This window comes from Lampris incognitus, chromosome 1 (genome assembly GCF_029633865.1).
Source record: "Lampris incognitus isolate fLamInc1 chromosome 1, fLamInc1.hap2, whole genome shotgun sequence".
NCBI classification, from domain to species: domain Eukaryota; kingdom Metazoa; phylum Chordata; class Actinopteri; order Lampriformes; family Lampridae; genus Lampris; species Lampris incognitus.
In genome coordinates this window covers 26334574-26354214 of record NC_079211.1, presented here as the reverse complement: position 1 = coordinate 26354214, position 19641 = coordinate 26334574, and the positions used below count along the sequence as shown (strand labels likewise).

Here is a 19641-nt window from a genome sequence, read left to right as displayed (position 1 = left end):
CCATCTTTACGCACTATATACAAAAAAGAGGAGAAGAGCGGAGGGGGAGAGAGGACGGATTCCTGATTTAGGAGGGAAAAGATACGGGAATTTCAATTTAAAAATTGTTTTGCCCAACGTTCCCTGTTTGCGGTGGTCCGTCCTCGTGTGAGAGCGTGAGTGAAATGAGCAATCTGAAGGAATATAACGTATTTTCATAAGCGTCGCTGGGAAAATGTCGGACAGAACAATGAGACGGCAAGTCCTGTTGTTTTTCTCGATCCTCTCGACCAGGCTGGCGCTCGGGCAGGTCAGTTACTCCATCCCTGAAGAAATGGCGATAGGTTCTTTAGTCGGTAACATCGCTCAAGATTTGGGCTTGGATGTGAAAAGACTGAAATCGGGCAAAGCTCGTATTTATACGGGAGACAGCGCGGAATACATCGAGCTGAACAGAGACCGCGGAGCTCTCCTCGTCAAAGACAGGATAGACCGCGAGCATCTCTGCGGGCAGACGACGCCCTGTGCTTTACATTTCCAGATCATTCTGGAACACCCGATGGAGCTGTTCCGGGTAACGGTAGAAATTACAGACGTAAACGACAACGCTCCGGCGTTTGCCAAGAATATGAAAACGTTTGAAATTAGTGAAATTGCCGGCATCGGCGCGACGTTCATGTTGGAGAGGGCGGTGGACCCCGACGTTGGCGTTAATGGCCTCCAGAGATATGTCCTAAATCCGACCGATCATTTTCAGATAAGACTGAAAAAACAGCCGGACGGCGGCAATAAAGTGGAGATGGTTTTGCACCAGCCTTTAGATCGCGAGCAGCAAGACACGTTGTCGCTGGTGCTCACGGCTGTAGACGGAGGTGAGCCGCAGCTGTCTGGGTCAATGCAAATTCACATTACTGTGTTTGACGCGAACGACAATCCGCCTGTTTTTACGCAGGAAATTTACAAAGCAGCCGTCGTTGAAAATTCACCCGTAGGTGCTACACTTGTAAAAGCCATTGCATCCGACGCTGACAAAGGCTCCAACAGCCACGTAAGTTATTCTCTGTCGGGCTCAGCTGACAGTTTCACTGATATCTTTAAAATCGACCCCAAAACTGGTGATCTTATCCTCACTGGGCAGGCGGATTATGAAAAGGCAAAACATTATCAAATGTTCGTGGAGGCGACAGATGAAGGAGGGCTCTCCGACTCCAGTAAAGTGATTGTCGATGTTATTGACGTGAATGACAATAGCCCCCAAATAAACGTGATGTCGAAGTCATCGTCGCTGAGTGAGAATGCACCACAAACTACAGTGATAGCCATGATAAGTGTAAATGACCCTGACTCAGACAGTAGCGGTGAAGTTAATTGTGAAATCAATGAAAATATTCCATTTGCCATAAAATCGACAGCTACGGGTTTCTATAGCCTGGTGACAGACAGTGATCTGGACCGAGAGAGAGCCTCAGAGTATAATATCAGTATCACGTGTTGTGATGAGGGAGTGCCCTCTCTCTCCAGCAGCGTCACTCTCACCTTACACATCTCAGATGTGAATGACAACGCGCCTGTCTTTGAGAGGAGCTCATATGAGGCCTACATTGTAGAAAACAACACACCGGGTCTCTCCATATTCACAGTGAAAGCCACAGACGCTGACTGGAACCAGAATGCCCGTGTGTCTTATATACTGGAGGACTCCTCGGTTAACGGAGTGCCCGTCTCCTCCTATGTGTCCGTCAGTGCTGATAGTGGAGTCATCCATGCAGTTCGCTCTTTTGACTACGAGCACATCAAGGATTTTCGCTTGTGTGTTAAAGCGCAGGATGGAGGCTCTCCTCCACTCAGTAGTAACGTGACTGTGAAAATAACGATCCAGGACCAGAACGACAACGCCCCTCAGGTTCTGTACCCAGTCCAGACCAGCAGCTCTGTGGTGGCTGAAATGGTGCCTCGCTCAGCAGATGTGGGCTATCTGGTGACTAAAGTGGTGGCTGTTGATGTGGACTCTGGACAGAATGCCTGGCTCTCCTATAAGCTGCAGAAAGCCACAGACAGGGCGCTGTTTGAAGTGGGCTTACAGAATGGGGAAATAAGAACTATCCGCCAAGTCACTGATAAAGATGCTGTGAAACAAAGGCTGACTGTTGTAGTGGAGGACAACGGGCAGCCCTCTCGTTCAGCTACAGTCAATGTTAACGTGGCGGTGGCGGACAGTTTCCCTGAAGTGCTCTCGGAGTTCACGGACTTTACGCACGACAAGGAGTACAATGACAACCTGACTTTTTACTTAGTCTTGGCTTTGGCTGTAGTGTCCTTTCTCTTCATCACCTGTTTAGTGGTCATCATATCAGTGAAGATATACAGATGGAGACAGTCTCGCATCCTCTATCATTCCAGTCTGCCGGTGATTCCCTATTATCCACCACGTTACTCAGACACTTTGGGGACAGGGACTCTCCAGCACGTGTACAATTACGAGGTGTGCAGGACGACTGACTCCAGAAAGAGTGACTGTAAGTTCGGCAGAGCCGGTAGTCAGAACGTGCTGATAATGGACCCCAGTTGTACAGGGACGATGCAGCGGATCCAGAATGAAAAGAACATCCTGGATGAGCCAGACTCTCCTGTAGAGGTTAGAATTATGATTATTTTCCCCCTTAATTTAGAGAATACAAGTCTTGTTTTCGTCTTTTTTTCTTTTTTCTTTACTTGTACGCTTAGTAATTAAGAGTGTAAGGCTGTTAGATTGCATCGTTTTAATCACTGGAATCAGTAAAATCGTAAGGAACTCCTTTCTCATCAGATATTTTGAAGGTGTGTGTGTGTGTGTGTGTGTGTGTGTGTGTGTGTTTTAAATTGACATCTGAAATATGTTTGCAAAAGAGTTTCCAAATCATATGGGTTGCACGAATTCTTATTGAAACCTTTTTCTCCCCTTCCATCTGTTACATATGTGTTGCTCATTATATTGATACCGTTTCTCTTCTTCTCGTTTTACCCGCTCGGACCCTACTTGGTACTAATTGGACATTTATCATCACTTTGTATTTCTTAGAGATCTCCTCCCACTTTCCTCGGCAGCTTACTGTAATACGGTGTGTTAAACAGAGAGGGCCGCTATTGGCCAGTATTTGGCAGCTAAAGAAAGAGAGAGAAAAAGGCACGACATCAGCAGTACCTCCTCTGTGATTTCGGTACGACAAAGAGGGAGAATAAAGCAGACGCAGGATACGCCGCCCAGGCGAGCAGAGACTAGCCGTCCTGGAGAAAGCAAGCTCTTTATTATAGTTTTCTGACATCGCTTGGAATAATTTTGCTGGACGTGCTGTTGGATTTCATTGTTTATCTTTCTCTTAAATGGCGCTGGAGGATTCGCCCAACGCAACAATGAAGCGGCAAGTACAATGGCTTCTATTGGTCCTCTCTCTCAGATCGGCGCTCGCGCAGGTCAGCTACTCGATTCCGGAGGAAATGGCTGAAGGTTCCTTGGTCGGTAACATTGCGCAGGATTTAGGGCTAGACGTGAAAAGGCTGAAAACGGGGAAAGCGCGTATTCACTCGGGCGACCGTGCAAAAGCCATCGAGCTGAGTGCGGAGAGAGGTGTGCTGCTCCTCCGGGAGAGACTAGACAGGGAGGCGCTGTGTGGCGACGCGACGCCTTGCGCTTTGCATTTTCAGGTTATCCTCGAGAGCCCGATGGAGCTGTTCCGCGTGGCGGTGGAGATCGCCGACGTAAACGACAACGCTCCCAGCTTCGCGTCCGGCGAGAAGCGCTTTGAAATTAGCGAGTCGGCGGTCGTGGGGTCGAAGTTCGTGCTGGAGAAAGCCGTGGACCTCGACATTGGGCTGAACAGCCTGCAGAGCTACTCGCTTAAACCGACCGACAACTTCGCGTTGAAACTAGAAAATCAAGCCGACGGAAGTAAAAAAGTCGAAATGGTTCTGCGGAAGCCGCTAGACCGAGAGCATCAGGAGCACATCGCGCTGCTGTTGACCGCTGTGGACGGCGGAGAGCCGCAGATGTCCGGCACAATGCAGATACACGTCAACGTTTTAGATGCTAATGACAATGCTCCAGTGTTCACAGAAGCAGTGTACAAGGCTACAATAACCGAAAATTCCCCGAGGGGGACAAGTGTTACGGTTGTAAGTGCGACCGACAAGGACGAGGGCTCAAACGGACAGATATCGTTTGTCATTTCTAACAGTAAACGCCGCTTGTCCGACCTGTTTCAGATCGACGCGAAAAGCGGCGAGCTTACATTAATTGGCGATATAGATTATGAAAAGGCGAAGCACTATCAGATAGATATTGAAGCCGTAGACAGCGGGGGGCTCTCCGATTCCAGCAAGGTTATCGTTGACGTCATTGACGTCAACGATAACAAGCCTCTGTTAAATATCCTCTCTCAGTCAGACAAAATACTAGAAGATTCCCCGCCACACACGGTGATAGCGATGTTAAGTGTAAATGACCCCGACTCGGATCACAATGGAGAGGTGGACTGCAGTATAAACGATAATATCCCGTTTAAAATTCATTCTACATTAAATGGATTTTATAGTTTAGTAACAGACGTCGCCTTAGACAGAGAGGAGGCTTCCCAGTATAACATCACCGTGACGTGTTGTGATGAGGGAGTGCCCTCTCTCTCCAGCAGCGTCACTCTCACCTTACACATCTCAGATGTGAATGACAACGCGCCTGTCTTTGAGAGGAGCTCATATGAGGCCTACATTGTAGAAAACAACACACCGGGTCTCTCCATATTCACAGTGAAAGCCACAGACGCTGACTGGAACCAGAATGCCCGTGTCTCTTATATACTGGAGGACTCCTCGGTTAACGGAGTGCCCGTCTCCTCCTATGTGTCCGTCAGTGCTGATAGTGGAGTCATCCATGCAGTTCGCTCTTTTGACTACGAGCACATCAAGGATTTCCCATTCTGTGTTAAAGCGCAGGATGGAGGCTCTCCTCCACTCAGTAGTAACGTGACCGTGAAAATAATGATCCAGGACCAGAACGACAACGCCCCTCAGGTTCTGTACCCAGTCCAGACCAGCAGCTCTGTGGTGGCTGAAATGGTGCCTCGTTCAGCAGATGTGGGCTATCTGGTGTCTAAAGTGGTGGCTGTTGATGTGGACTCTGGACAGAATGCCTGGCTCTCCTATAAGCTGCAGAAAGCCACAGACAGGGCGCTGTTTGAAGTGGGCTTACAGAATGGGGAAATAAGGACTATCCGCCAAGTCACTGATAAAGATGCTGTGAAACAAAGGCTGACTGTTGTAGTGGAGGACAACGGGCAGCCCTCTCGTTCAGCTACAGTCAATGTTAACGTGGCGGTGGCGGACAGCTTCCCTGAAGTGCTCTCGGAGTTCACTGACTTTACACACGACAAGGAGTACAATGACAACCTGACTTTTTACTTAGTCTTGGCTTTGACTGTAGTGTCCTTTCTCTTCATCACCTGCTTAGTGGTCATCATATCAGTGAAGATATACAGATGGAGACAGTCTCGCGTCCTCTATCATTCCAGTCTACCGGTGATTCCCTATTATCCACCACGTTACTCAGACACTTTGGGGACAGGGACTCTCCAGCACGTGTACAATTACGAGGTGTGCAGGACGACTGACTCCAGAAAGAGTGACTGTAAGTTCGGCCGAGCCGGTAGTCAGAACGTGCTGATAATGGACCCCAGTTGTACAGGGACGATGCAGCGGATCCAGAATGAAAAGAACATCCTGGATGAGCCAGACTCTCCTGTAGAGGTTAGAACGCAATTTTTGTGATGATATAAATTCACTGAATCATCTTTGACGTTATCACTGCATGGTAATACATGTTCAGCACGTTGGACAGCGACAGTTTGCTTTGTCACATGTCCTTTTTTTAGGAGGGGGCGGGGTTGTTTCCTCTCTCATTCTCACTTTTGCTCTCTCACATTGCAATGCATCTGTATTTGGTACTTTTCATGTCAGTAGACGTCCCTTCACTTTTTTTTTTAATCGTGGATGTAGGTTTTGTTTAGTAATATTGGGTAAACTGCTTCCTATTATCTCATGTTGGGTATGTCTCTCTTCAGGCATTGTAAGGCAGTAGCAAGTATAAACCCTGATACCTCTCTCTCTTCAGCTCCTTACAATTTCTGCGTCATGCAGTGTCGCTTTTTCAACTCAGTGGGCCGCTGTTGGCCAGCATCACGAGATTTTCCACCATATTTGTAACACAGCCTCCCTCCTCGCCTCAACAGAAAGACAAAAATCAAGGCGAGCGACGCACCGCTCCTCTCACGGGGCGAATTTAACATAGCCATGTCGGATTTCCGCTCGTGTGTTTGATACCGCTGGATCGCTTTGTTTCATGTCTCTTTCAAACCCGGAGGACTTCTCATTTTTCAAACGGATTATATATTTTGTTGCGACGTAAGAGCAACGCCGGACAGAACAATGAGACGGCAAGTAGCAGCGCTGCTGTTTCTATTCATCTCTCTCTGTCCTCCGAGCTCGGTGGGCGGGCAGGTCAGTTACACCGTCCCCGAAGAAATGCGCAAGGGCTCTCTAGTCGGTAACATCGCGCAAGATTTGGGTTTTGATGTGAAAAGGCTTCAATCCGGCAAAGCTCGCATTTTCACTGGAGACAGCGCGGAGTACATCGAGTTGGATAAAGAAAGAGGGTTCCTCCTCATCCGGGAGAAGATAGACCGGGAGGCGCTCTGCGGGCAGACTACGCCGTGCGCGCTGCTGTGTCAGATCACGTTAGAGAGCCCGCTGGAGTTGTTCCCCATCACCGTCGAAATCACGGATATCAACGACCACGCGCCGGTGTTTCAGAAGGAAGAGAGGAGGTTGGAAATCAGCGAATCCGCCGTCGTCGGTTCGAAATTCATGCTCGAGAAAGCGGTCGATCCCGATATAGGACTGAATGGTCTACAAAGCTATTCCCTTAAGCCGGGCGATAATTTCCAATTGAAACTACACGGTCAAGCCGATGGCAGCAAAAAGGTAGAAATGGTTTTACAGAAAGCTTTAGACAGAGAGAGACAGGAACACATATCGTTAGTGTTAACGGCTGTGGACGGAGGGGAACCGCAGATGTCCGGGACAATGCAGATCCATGTTACCGTGTTGGATGCAAACGACAATGCCCCCGTTTTTAGCAGACCCGTTTATAAAGCGAGCATTACAGAAAACTCCGCGAAGGGAACCGTTGTTACACGGGTGAGCGCAGCTGACGCGGACAAAGGCTCAAACGGAGAGATCACCTACGTCATCGGGAACAGCATGGATAGTGTTGCGAGGCAATTTCACATTACCGAAAACGGAGAACTTATATTGAACGGTCCCGTCGATTTCGAAAGAGCTAGAAGTTATCAGATTGACGTGGAGGCGATTGACCGAGGGGGGCTCTCGGATTCGAGCAAAATCGTCGTTGATATAGGTGATGTAAATGACAATAGTCCAATCATAAGTACGATTTCAAAACAAAATTCAATACCGGAGGATTCTCCTACTAACACAGTGATAGCTATGATGAGTGTAAATGACCCCGATTCTGAAAATAACGGTCAGGTTCAGTGTGCAATTAGCAAAAATGTTCCTTTCACAATGAAACCTTCATCAAACGGTTTCTATAGCCTGGTGACAGACAGTGATCTGGACCGAGAGAGAGCCTCAGAGTATAATATCAGTATCACGTGTTGTGATGAGGGAGTGCCCTCTCTCTCCAGCAGCGTCACTCTCACCTTACACATCTCAGATGTGAATGACAACGCGCCTGTCTTTGAGAGGAGCTCATATGAGGCTTACATTGTAGAAAACAACACACCGGGTCTCTCCATATTCACAGTGAAAGCCACAGACGCTGACTGGAACCAGAATGCCCGTGTGTCTTATATACTGGAGGACTCCTCGGTTAACGGAGTGCCCGTCTCCTCCTATGTGTCCGTCAGTGCTGATAGTGGAGTCATCCATGCAGTTCGCTCTTTTGACTACGAGCACATCAAGGATTTCCACTTCTGTGTTAAAGCGCAGGATGGAGGCTCTCCTCCACTCAGTAGTAACGTGACTGTGAACATAATGATCCAGGACCAGAACGACAACGCCCCTCAGGTTCTGTACCCATTCCAGACCAGCAGCTCTCTGGTGGCTGAAATGGTGCCTCGTTCAGCAGATGTGGGCTATCTGGTGACTAAAGTGGTGGCTGTTGATGTGGACTCTGGACAGAATGCCTGGCTCTCCTATAAGCTGCAGAAAGCCACAGACAGGGCGCTGTTTGAAGTGGGCTTACAGAATGGGGAAATAAGGACTATCCGCCAAGTCACTGATAAAGATGCTGTGAAACAAAGGCTGACTGTTGTAGTGGAGGACAACGGGCAGCCCTCTCGTTCTGCTACAGTCAATGTTAACGTGGCGGTGGCGGACAGCTTCCCTGAAGTGCTCTCGGAGTTCACGGACTTTACGCACGACAAGGAGTACAACGACAACCTGACTTTTTACTTAGTCTTGGCTTTGGCTGTAGTGTCCTTTCTCTTCATCACCTGCTTAGTGGTCATCATATCAGTGAAGATATACAGATGGAGACAGTCTCGCATCCTCTATCATTCCAGTCTGCCGGTGATTCCCTATTATCCACCACGTTACTCGGACACTTTGGGGACAGGGACTCTCCAGCACCTGTACAATTACGAGGTGTGCAGGACGACTGACTCCAGAAAGAGTGACTGTAAATTCGGCAGAGCCGGTAGTCAGAACGTGCTGATAATGGACCCCAGTTGTACAGGGACGATGCAGCGGATACAGAATGAAAAGAACATCCTGGATGAACCAGACTCTCCTGTAGAGGTTAGGAAGCAGACTTTTTTTCTGTCCTACTTATCAATTTATATATTGCTATGTCATGATTGTGATAGTCGTTGAGTCACTTTCAATGGCATTCATCCAGCCTTTATTTCAGCACCTGGGTCAGTGAATTAATGTGTTACATTGGGATGTTCTCCTCTTTAAAGTTTTAAAGGTGCAGTTACCATTGTTCTTGGTCCAATTAGAAGAAAAGATAAAATATCATTTATTGATATATTTTTTGTTTAGTTTTGTTTAAATGGGCAGAAGAAAATATTTTTCTTTCTACATAACTGTGTTTTCGTTGCCATGTCTTGCAATGACTTACAAGAGCTAAGGTTTTTCTCTCCTTTTTTTTCCCCCAGACATGACTATTTGTAATTTTGTATTTTGAACTCTTAGGGCCGCTGTTGGACAGCGTGTTTGAGGTGTAGAGTAGGCTATGTCGTCAGCAGTTCCTCCCCATTTCGAGAAAAGGGATAGATGCAAAGAGCTTAGACCGGTAGAAAGTCAACGTGAAAATGGTTGCATCAGGCTGCAGACCTCTTCTCCATCGGATATGGAATATATGCTGATATCTTTTCTTTCTAATACTGTCGGATCGATTTCTTACACGAATTTACGTCGGCGGACTGCGTTTCGCTCCCCATTGAAAGACCGGTTGGAGGACAATGGATCGGCAAGTACTGTTGTTTATCTGGGTCCTTTCTCTCAGTGCGGTGCTCGGCCAGATCAGCTACTCGGTTCCGGAGGAGATGGCCGAAGGTTCTGTCGTCGGTAACATCGCACAAGATCTAGGTTTAGATGTGCAAAGGCTGACGTCACGCAAAGCGCGTGTCTACTCTGGCGACAGCAAAGAGTACGTCGAGCTGAATAAAGGACGAGGATTTCTCCTCGTCAGAGAGACAATAGACAGGGAGGCGCTGTGCGGACAGACGACGCCCTGCGCTTTACATTTACAAATCATTTTAGACGACCCCATCGAGTTCTACAGCGTGACGGTCGAAATAACAGACGTCAACGATAACCCCCCCGCGTTTGAGAAAAGCCAAATTAAATTCAGAATAAGCGAATCTGCCGTCGTCGGGTCGAAATTTGATTTGGAGAGCGCTATCGATTTAGACGTGGGAATTAATGGTCTGCAGAGCTATCTGCTGAAACCAACCGACAATTTTGCTCTCAAATTACACAATCAGATAGATGGTTCAACGAGCGTTGAGATGATTTTGCAAAAACCCCTCGATAGAGAACAAAATGAACACATTTCCCTCGTGCTGACTGCCGTAGATGGCGGCGATCCTCAGATGACGGGAACGATGCAGATTATGATCACGGTTTTAGACGCAAATGATAACGCGCCGGTTTTTACGCAGCCCGTATACAAAGCAGCGGTGGCAGAAAACTCCCCACCGGGCACTGTTGTTACCACAGTCAGCGCAGCTGATGCCGATCAGGGTCCCCATGGACGTATTCAGTATTCGATCAGAAATACGTTAGGTGACGTCAGAAATATATTTGAGATAAATGGGGAGAGCGGGGAGCTTAGATTGGTAGGAAATGTTGATTTCGAAAAGGCACGAAATTATCAAGTTAATTTACGCGCAAGTGACGACGGAGGATTGACAGACTCGTGCAAAGTGATTGTTGACGTTATTGATGTAAATGACAACAAGCCAGTTATTAACATAATGTCAAAGTCAAGCGTCATATCGGAAGATATCAAAACTGACACAGTTGTAACAATAATTAACGTTCAAGACCCAGACGCGGGTGAGAATGGCAAAGTCCAGTGCGTCATAAATGAAAATATTCCCTTCCTGCTGAAATCTACATCCAACAGCTTCTATAGCCTGGTGACAGACAGTGACCTGGACCGAGAGAGAGCCTCCGAGTATAATATCAGTATCACGTGTTGTGATGAGGGAGTGCCCTCTCTCTCCAGCAGCGTCACTCTCACCTTACATATCTCAGATGTGAATGACAACGCGCCTGTCTTTGAGAGGAGCTCATATGAGGCCTACATTGTAGAAAACAACACACCGGGTCTCTCCATATTCACAGTGAAAGCCACAGACGCTGACTGGAACCAGAATGCCCGTGTCTCTTATATACTGGAGGACTCCTCGGTTAACGGAGTGCCCGTCTCCTCCTATGTGTCCGTCAGTGCTGATAGTGGAGTCATCCATGCAGTTCGCTCTTTTGACTACGAGCACATCAAGGATTTCCACTTCTGTGTTAAAGCGCAGGATGGAGGCTCTCCTCCACTCAGTAGTAACGTGACTGTGAAAATAACGATCCAGGACCAGAACGACAACGCCCCTCAGGTTCTGTACCCAGTCCAGACCAGCAGCTCTGTGGTGGCTGAAATGGTGCCTCGTTCAGCAGATGTGGGCTATCTGGTGACTAAAGTGGTGGCTGTTGATGTGGACTCTGGACAGAATGCCTGGCTCACCTATAAGCTGCAGAAAGCCACAGACAGGGCACTGTTTGAAGTGGGCTTACAGAATGGGGAAATAAGGACTATCCGCCAAGTCACTGATAAAGATGCTGTGAAACAAAGGCTGACTGTTGTAGTGGAGGACAACGGGCAGCCCTCTCGTTCAGCTACAGTCAATGTTAACGTGGCGGTGGCGGACAGCTTTCCTGAAGTGCTCTCGGAGTTCACTGACTTTACACACGACAAGGAGTACAATGACAACCTGACTTTTTACTTAGTCTTGGCTTTGGCTGTAGTGTCCTTTCTCTTCATCACCTGTTTAGTGGTCATCATATCAGTGAAGATATACAGATGGAGACAGTCTCGCATCCTCTATCATTCCAGTCTGCCGGTGATTCCCTATTATCCACCACGTTACTCAGACACTTTGGGGACAGGGACTCTCCAGCACGTGTACAATTACGAGGTGTGCAGGACGACTGACTCCAGAAAGAGTGACTGTAAGTTCGGCAGAGCCGGTAGTCAGAACGTGCTGATAATGGACCCCAGTTGTACAGGGACGATGCAGCGGATCCAGAATGAAAAGAACATCCTGGATGAACCAGACTCTCCTGTAGAGGTTAGAAATTTGAGACTTTGCATTACTCCTATCTTTCCATTCTTTGGTATCACTATCAAAAGCTTGGTTGTCGTTGTGATGGTTATTATTATTCTAATTTATTTCCTGTTCGTTTCAGCACCTTGGACAGCAAAGCTAGTCATTCTCGCATGCATGCTTTCATGTCAACGTACTGGTCATCTTGCTTAGTGTATTCAGGAGGGAAATCATTGCCTCATCATGAAGACAAAGAGTTTATCGTATGATGTTTTTGAAAAAATATATATACTTTACATAAAATGAGCTTTTATTCTTCAAGATGAAACCACATATTTTTAGTATACATGAAAGCTTTCATGAAACCCTTACCTAAACAGCTTCAGCTTACATAGTATGTCAGCATGGTTTGATAATATTCTGTAGTTCTGTGCCGTGAACTCACAGGGCCGCTGTTGGCCAGTCTGTTGCAGTGTTAGCAGACATTCACAGCACTTCTGCCCCGTCAGTTCGACGCGGTGGGGAGACGGAGCCAGACGCAGAGCGCATTGTCTGTGTTCCACACACCGATATTGGTGTTACGAAGGAACCCAACTGCTTTTTTTCCGTTTTCTAAATCATGGAATACGATTTTTTGTTTCCCTGCACGTGGCACTGAAATCTGATGCGTTTCCAATTCGACGGAATATCACCGGTTCGCTCGTTCGCTTGGCAGGGTAATCGAACAATGAAACGGCAAGTACTGCCGCTGCTGCCGCTGTTTATCTTGGTTCTCTCTCTCAGCTCAGTGCTCGGGCAGGTCAGCTACTCCATACCCGAGGAGATGGCGAAAGGCTCATTAGTAGGTAACGTGGCGCAAGATTTGGGCTTGGACGTGCGACGCCTCAGAACGGGAAAAGCCCGTGTGTATTCCGGCGAAAGCGCCGAGCACATGGAACTCAGCAGAGACGGCGGGGCGCTGCTGGTGAAGGACCGGATAGACAGGGAGGTGCTATGCGGCGAGACGACGCCGTGCGCTCTGCATCTTCAGATCATTCTGGAGAACCCGATGGAGTTTTACAGCGTGACGGTGGAAATAACAGACGTCAACGATCACGCGCCGGCCTTTGAGAAGGGCGAAGTCGCCTTTAGCATAAGCGAATCGGCAGCCGTCGGGGCGAAATTTGTCTTGGAAAGAGCCCTGGATTTAGACGTCGGGTCCAACGGTCTTCAAAATTACGTACTTAAACCAACCGATCATTTCGTACTTAATGTCCAAAACCGAGAACAGGGGACGAACAATGTCGAGATGGTTTTAAAGAGACCTCTAGACAGAGAGAAGAATGAGCACGTATCTCTGCTTTTAACGGCTGTTGATGGAGGAGAGCCGCAGATGACCGGGACGATGCAAATCCTCATAACGGTGTTAGATGCCAACGATAACGCCCCTGTGTTTACACGGGCCGTATACAAAGGCACGGTGACGGAAAACGCCCCGAAGGGCACAGCTGTGGCGACTGTAAGCGCGTCGGATGCAGATCACGGCTCTAATGGTAAAATAACCTATTCAATTACCAACACCCTGGATGACGTCAGAAGCGTGTTTGAGGTAAATGGAGAGAGCGGGGAGGTTAGATTGATTGGCAGTGTCGATTATGAAAAGAAAAAGAGTTTCCAGATCAATTTACGTGCGAGCGACGAAGGTGGATTCACAGACACCTGTAAACTGATTGTAGATGTAACTGATATCAATGACAATAACCCGGTTATTAAGATCATGTCAAAATCCACTGTGATTTCGGAGGGTTCAAACCCACACACGGTCGTGACAATGATAAACATTCAGGACCCAGACTCCGGGGGGAACGGTGTAGTACAGTGTTCCGTTAATGAAAATGTTCCCTTTATACTAAAGTCGACATCAAGTAATTTCTATAGCCTGGTGACAGACAGTGATCTGGACCGAGAGAGAGCCTCCGAGTATAATATCAGTATCACGTGTTGTGATGAGGGAGTGCCCTCTCTCTCCAGCAGCGTCACTCTCACCTTACACATCTCAGATGTGAATGACAACGCGCCTGTCTTTGAGAGGAGCTCATATGAGGCCTACATTGTAGAAAACAACACACCGGGTCTCTCCATATTCACAGTGAAAGCCACAGACGCTGACTGGAACCAGAACGCCCGTGTCACTTATATACTGGAGGACTCCTCGGTTAACGGAGTGCCCGTCTCCTCCTATGTGTCCGTCAGTGCTGATAGTGGAGTCATCCATGCAGTTCGCTCTTTTGACTACGAGCACATCAAGGATTTCCACTTGTGTGTTAAAGCGCAGGATGGAGGCTCTCCTCCACTCAGTAGTAACGTGACTGTGAAAATAATGATCCAGGACCAGAACGACAACGCCCCTCAGGTGCTGTACCCAGTCCAGACCAGCAGCTCTGTGGTGGCTGACATGGTGCCTCGCTCAGCAGATGTGGGCTATCTGGTGACTAAAGTGGTGGCTGTTGATGTGGACTCTGGACAGAATGCCTGGCTCTCCTATAAGCTGCAGAAAGCCACAGACAGGGCGCTGTTTGAAGTGGGCTTACAGAATGGGGAAATAAGGACTATCCGCCAAGTCACTGATAAAGATGCTGTGAAACAAAGGCTGACTGTTGTAGTGGAGGACAACGGGCAGCCCTCTCGTTCAGCTACAGTCAATGTTAACGTGGCGGTGGCGGACAGCTTCCCTGAAGTGCTCTCGGAGTTCACTGACTTTACGCACGACAAGGAGTACAATGACAACCTGACTTTTTACTTAGTCTTGGCTTTGGCTGTAGTGTCCTTTCTCTTCATCACCTGCTTAGTGGTCATCATATCAGTGAAAATATACAGATGGAGGCAGTCTCGCATCCTCTATCATTCCAGTCTGCCGGTGATTCCCTATTATCCACCACGTTACTCAGACACTTTGGGGACAGGGACTCTCCAGCACGTGTACAATTACGAGGTGTGCAGGACGACTGACTCCAGAAAGAGTGACTGTAAGTTCGGCAGAGCCGGTAGTCAGAACGTGCTGATAATGGACCCCAGTTGTACAGGGACGATGCAGCGGATACAGAATGAAAAGAACATCCTGGATGAGCCAGACTCTCCTGTAGAGGTTAGACCTTGCCCATTTTATATTCCATCTAGAATTGGGTTATGTATTCAATCAATTGTTTATGCATTGATCAATTTCAGATAAATGGACATTGAAAGGAAATTACCTGTCCACCATGTCTTTATAAGCTTTCCTGACTCTTGTTTCTATTTGATACGTTCAGCATAAATTTGTTAAATATGACAAAGTTGTTGTCATTTCGGTTTCATTTTTAGAAAATATTTTGTCCTCACTTATTGGTAATCCTGTTCCATGGCCACCGCCTACAGTATTGCAGGTATTGCCCTGGCAATGCTACCTGTCGTCTTCTGAATTCACTCAGCTGGAGTCATTGATGACGTCCACTGAGATGCTAGGGAGATATTCAAGTTATTCTCTCCATGCCTTGCTCAGGGGCATTAACCCCTGATTTGCATGTTTATGATGGTGGGAGGAAACCGGGGCACCCGGAGGAAACCCACACAGACACAGGGAGAACATGCAAACTCCAAATAGAAAGGCACTGGGACAGCCTGGGTCAAACCCAGGACCTCCTTTGCTGTGAGGCAACAGTGCTAACCACTGGGCCACGGTGCTGCCCCGTAAGGCTAATGAAGAGACGATACTTATGATTTGCCAGGCGATGTAGTGCGCATAACAGCTGCATGAATGTCTAGAAGTGGAGAGAGAAACATATTTTTTTTAAAAACAGCAGCAAGATGATAGGCTAACCGGGCAGGTGTGTCGCTGTGCTATTGGATAGATGAAGATAGGTGACGAGATCAGCTGATAACTTAATTAACAGCCCCAGACAATGACAGCCAGGGAGAATATGAGTGAGCATGCGTGAGAAATGTGAATGACAAGATAACATTTGAAATTTAACTACAGGTCTATGTATGCGAAAGGTAGTCTTCCTGTCTGCACTTTCCCTAAGCTCCATTATTGTCTGGCAATACTAATTTTTCACAGACCATGTGGCTTTTATTTCATCATGGATGAATTTACTAACCTGTCATTGCATCTGTTGTGATATATAAAAACATTCAACTTTATCAATGAGCTGGATACGACACGTATCTACACCAAGTGAGTCAAATAGCATCTAGCTATAATTCATATCACAGGTGAGATGTGTCCGTAAAAACAACCATATTTGGCATCATTGTCAGTATTGTACAAGAGTTGGTCGTATTTCTGACCGAAGCATTGTGGCCTGTGTTCCTCAGTTACTAACGATAAGTGGTCCTGACAAGTGGGACAGCTGGTAAAGTGGGACACTTAAATTGCATCATCTTTATGTGTATATATGTCTTTTGCTAAAAACCAGCTCCAAGTTTATTATAAGTTTACGTAGCTCTGACATTTACGCCATTTTGGATCATAAATTAAAACGATGCAAAATGTAAATTATCAGAAGGTATCCCACATTACCTGTAGTCACCCTATTTAGATATCATAATTGTGATAACTGCCTTAATTGGGGTGCGTGCTTTTTGACCACCGTATAGGGATTTGGGTTCACCAACCATAGTAAAAACAATCTGTGGGAAGCTGTTGCATTGCAGTGTTATGAGCCATAATCGCATTGTTAAAATATGTTATAGTTAAACATACAATAACCACACAGTACAAAAACATAGCCAACTTTATGAGTCCTCTATCCAATGCAGACACCGTATTGTGCTTGATGAGAATGTTTGACAGGACTACTTTTCCACTGGTGATGGCACCAACGTCATGTTCTCCGTTAGGGTTCTCCTTCTCCTCAACAAAACATGTAGTCAGACTTTATTTTTCCCCTCCTCAATCGCATGAAGAAGAAAAGTAATAATCGCAGCGTTTTGGAAAGCGCCTTAATCAGTTTCCATGTCATGTGTACTTTAGTAAATTGGACTCAGAGGGCCGCTGTTGGCCAGGATGTTGCAGGTTAACAGCAGACTTATAGTGGTTCCTCCCATCATTTCCACACAGCAGAAGAAGAAAGAGACTGACGAAGGAACACAGACGGACAGACAGAGAGCAAAAACAAAGAGCAGACCGAGCGCAAAATCTCTGCAATGGTGGATATGTGGGACGGTTTTTCGGACTAAATCTCCTTTTCTTCTTCATCTTCTTCTTCTTCTTCTTGGAGGATAAATATTCAAACGGGATGTTCTCGTAGAGTCGTTTTCCACCGTGTGGGACAGAACAATGAGACGGCAAGTACAGCTCTTTATCGTCGTCCTGTCTCTCGCCTCGGCGCTCGGGCAGGTCAGTTACTCCATTCCCGAGGAAATGGCCAGAGGCTCGTTCGTCGGTAACGTAGCGCAGGATCTGGGTTTAGACCCGGAAAGACTGAAGACCGGCAAAGCGCGCGTGTTCACTCGAGACAATGCGGAGTATGTTGAGCTGAGCAGAGAAAGAGGAGTGCTCCTCATCAGAGACCGGATAGACAGAGAGGCGCTCTGCAGACAGACGACGCCGTGCGCTTTACACTTCCAGATCATATTAGAGAACCCCATGGAGTTTTACCGCGTCACTGTGGAGATTACAGACGTCAACGACAACCCCCCAGCATTTGAAAAGGACGTTGTTGAATTCAACATTAGTGAGTCTGCTGTAAGTGGGGCGAAAATGATTTTAGACAGGGCAACGGATCCCGACGTGGGGGGAAACGGTTTGCAAACGTACGCGCTAAAACCGATGGACAATTTCTCCCTTAAATTCTTAAATCAAGCAGATGGTACAAAAACTGTCGAGATGGTGTTAGAGAAGCCTCTCGACAGAGAGGAAAATGAGCATATATCTCTTATTTTAACGGCGATTGACGGAGGCGAGCCGCAGATGTCTGGGACAATGCAGATTCTCATCACGGTGTTAGACGCCAATGACAACGCTCCTGTTTTTACGCAGCCCACATATAAAGCCTCCATTAGAGAAAATGCCCCGATAGGCACAGTTGTAACGACCGTTACTGCAACAGATGCAGATCATGGCTCTAACGGTCGAATATCGTATTCTATCTCAAGTTTATTGGATTATAGTCGCGGAAAGTTCAAAATAAATGCGCAAAGTGGTGAGGTTAGTTTAACAGAAAATATTGACTACGAGAAAGCTCAAACATTACAAATAAATATACGTGCAAGTGATGACGGAGGACTAGTCGAATTTTGTAAAGTCATAGTCGAAGTGTTAGATGTAAACGACAACAAACCTGATATTCATATTATGTCTAAATCAAATGTAATATCAGAAGATGCAAAACCCAACACTGTCATCACCATGATAAATGTTGAAGATGCAGACTCAGATGAAAACGGTAAAGTACAGTGCGTCATAGATGACGATATTCCCTTTGCGATGAAATCGACAACGAACAATTTCTATAGCCTGGTGACAGACAGTGATCTGGACCGAGAGAGAGCCTCAGAGTATAATATCAGTATCACGTGTTGTGATGAGGGAGTGCCCTCTCTCTCCAGCAGCGTCACTCTCACCTTACACATCTCAGATGTGAATGACAACGCGCCTGTCTTTGAGAGGAGCTCATATGAGGCCTACATTGTAGAAAACAACACACCGGGTCTCTCCATATTCACAGTGAAAGCCACAGACGCTGACTGGAACCAGAATGCCCGTGTGTCTTATATACTGGAGGACTCCTCGGTTAACGGAGTGCCCGTCTCCTCCTATGTGTCCGTCAGTGCTGATAGTGGAGTCATCCATGCAGTTCGCTCTTTTGACTACGAGCACATCAAGGATTTCCACTTCTGTGTTAAAGCGCAGGATGGCGGCTCTCCTCCACTCAGTAGTAACGTGACTGTGAAAATAACGATCCAGGACCAGAACGACAACGCCCCTCAGGTGCTGTACCCAGTCCAGACCAGCAGCTCTGTGGTGGCTGAAATGGTGCCTCGTTCAGCAGATGTGGGCTATCTGGTGACTAAAGTGGTGGCTGTTGATGTGGACTCTGGACAGAATGCCTGGCTCTCCTATAAGCTGCAGAAAGCCACAGACAGGGCGCTGTTTGAAGTGGGCTTACAGAATGGGGAAATAAGGACTATCCGCCAAGTCACTGATAAAGATGCTGTGAAACAAAGGCTGACTGTTGTAGTGGAGGACAACGGGCAGCCCTCTCGTTCAGCTACAGTCAATGTTAACGTGGCGGTGGCGGACAGCTTCCCTGAAGTGCTCTCAGAGTTCACGGACTTTACGCACGACAAGGAGTACAACGACAACCTGACTTTTTACTTAGTCTTGGCTTTGGCTGTAGTGTCCTTTCTCTTCATCACCTGCTTAGTGGTCATCATATCAGTGAAAATATACAGATGGAGGCAGTCTCGCATCCTCTATCATTCCAGTCTGCCGGTGATTCCCTATTATCCACCACGTTACTCAGACACTTTGGGGACAGGGACTCTCCAGCACGTGTACAATTACGAGGTGTGCAGGACGACTGACTCCAGAAAGAGTGACTGTAAGTTCGGCAGAGCCGGTAGTCAGAACGTGCTGATAATGGACCCCAGTTGTACAGGGACGATGCAGCGGATACAGAATGAAAAGAACATCCTGGATGAGCCAGACTCTCCTGTAGAGGTTAGACCTTGCCCATTTTATATTCCATCTAGAATTGGGTTATGTATTCAATCAATTGTTTATGCATTGATCAATTTCAGATAAATGGACATTGAAAGGAAATTA

At 47.1% G+C, this 19641-nt stretch overlaps 7 protein-coding genes across 9 annotated transcripts in view; all 7 read left to right on the top strand.

Moving 5' to 3' along the window:
- LOC130122884 (protocadherin gamma-A11-like) overlaps positions 1-19641 on the top strand; it is a 311235-nt gene that overhangs the window by 205833 nt on the left and 85761 nt on the right. The gene's annotated exons all lie outside the window — the stretch shown is intronic.
- LOC130126180 (protocadherin beta-16-like) lies at positions 197-2710 on the top strand. The gene has a single exon (XM_056295572.1). It carries the CDS (start codon positions 215-217, stop codon positions 2708-2710), a length of 2496 nt encoding a protein of 831 aa, XP_056151547.1. The 5' UTR covers positions 197-214.
- Positions 3319-5775, top strand: LOC130126164 (protocadherin gamma-A2-like). Its single transcript, XM_056295553.1, has one exon. It carries the CDS (start codon positions 3340-3342, stop codon positions 5773-5775), a length of 2436 nt encoding a protein of 811 aa, XP_056151528.1. The 5' UTR covers positions 3319-3339.
- On the top strand, positions 6430-8996 carry LOC130126141 (protocadherin beta-16-like). The gene is made up of 2 exons (XM_056295517.1): positions 6430-8826; positions 8991-8996. The coding sequence occupies exons 1-2, from the start codon at positions 6433-6435 to the stop codon at positions 8994-8996; spliced, it is 2400 nt and encodes a 799-aa protein (XP_056151492.1). The 5' UTR covers positions 6430-6432.
- LOC130126132 (protocadherin beta-16-like) lies at positions 9492-12334 on the top strand. The gene is made up of 2 exons (XM_056295505.1): positions 9492-11925; positions 12303-12334. The coding sequence occupies exons 1-2, from the start codon at positions 9495-9497 to the stop codon at positions 12332-12334; spliced, it is 2463 nt and encodes an 820-aa protein (XP_056151480.1). The 5' UTR covers positions 9492-9494.
- LOC130126097 (protocadherin beta-16-like) lies at positions 12530-15063 on the top strand. Its single transcript, XM_056295462.1, has one exon. The coding sequence runs from the start codon at positions 12583-12585 to the stop codon at positions 15061-15063; it is 2481 nt and encodes an 826-aa protein (XP_056151437.1). The 5' UTR covers positions 12530-12582.
- On the top strand, positions 17143-19620 carry LOC130126088 (protocadherin gamma-A2-like). Its single transcript, XM_056295454.1, has one exon. The coding sequence runs from the start codon at positions 17152-17154 to the stop codon at positions 19618-19620; it is 2469 nt and encodes an 822-aa protein (XP_056151429.1). The 5' UTR covers positions 17143-17151.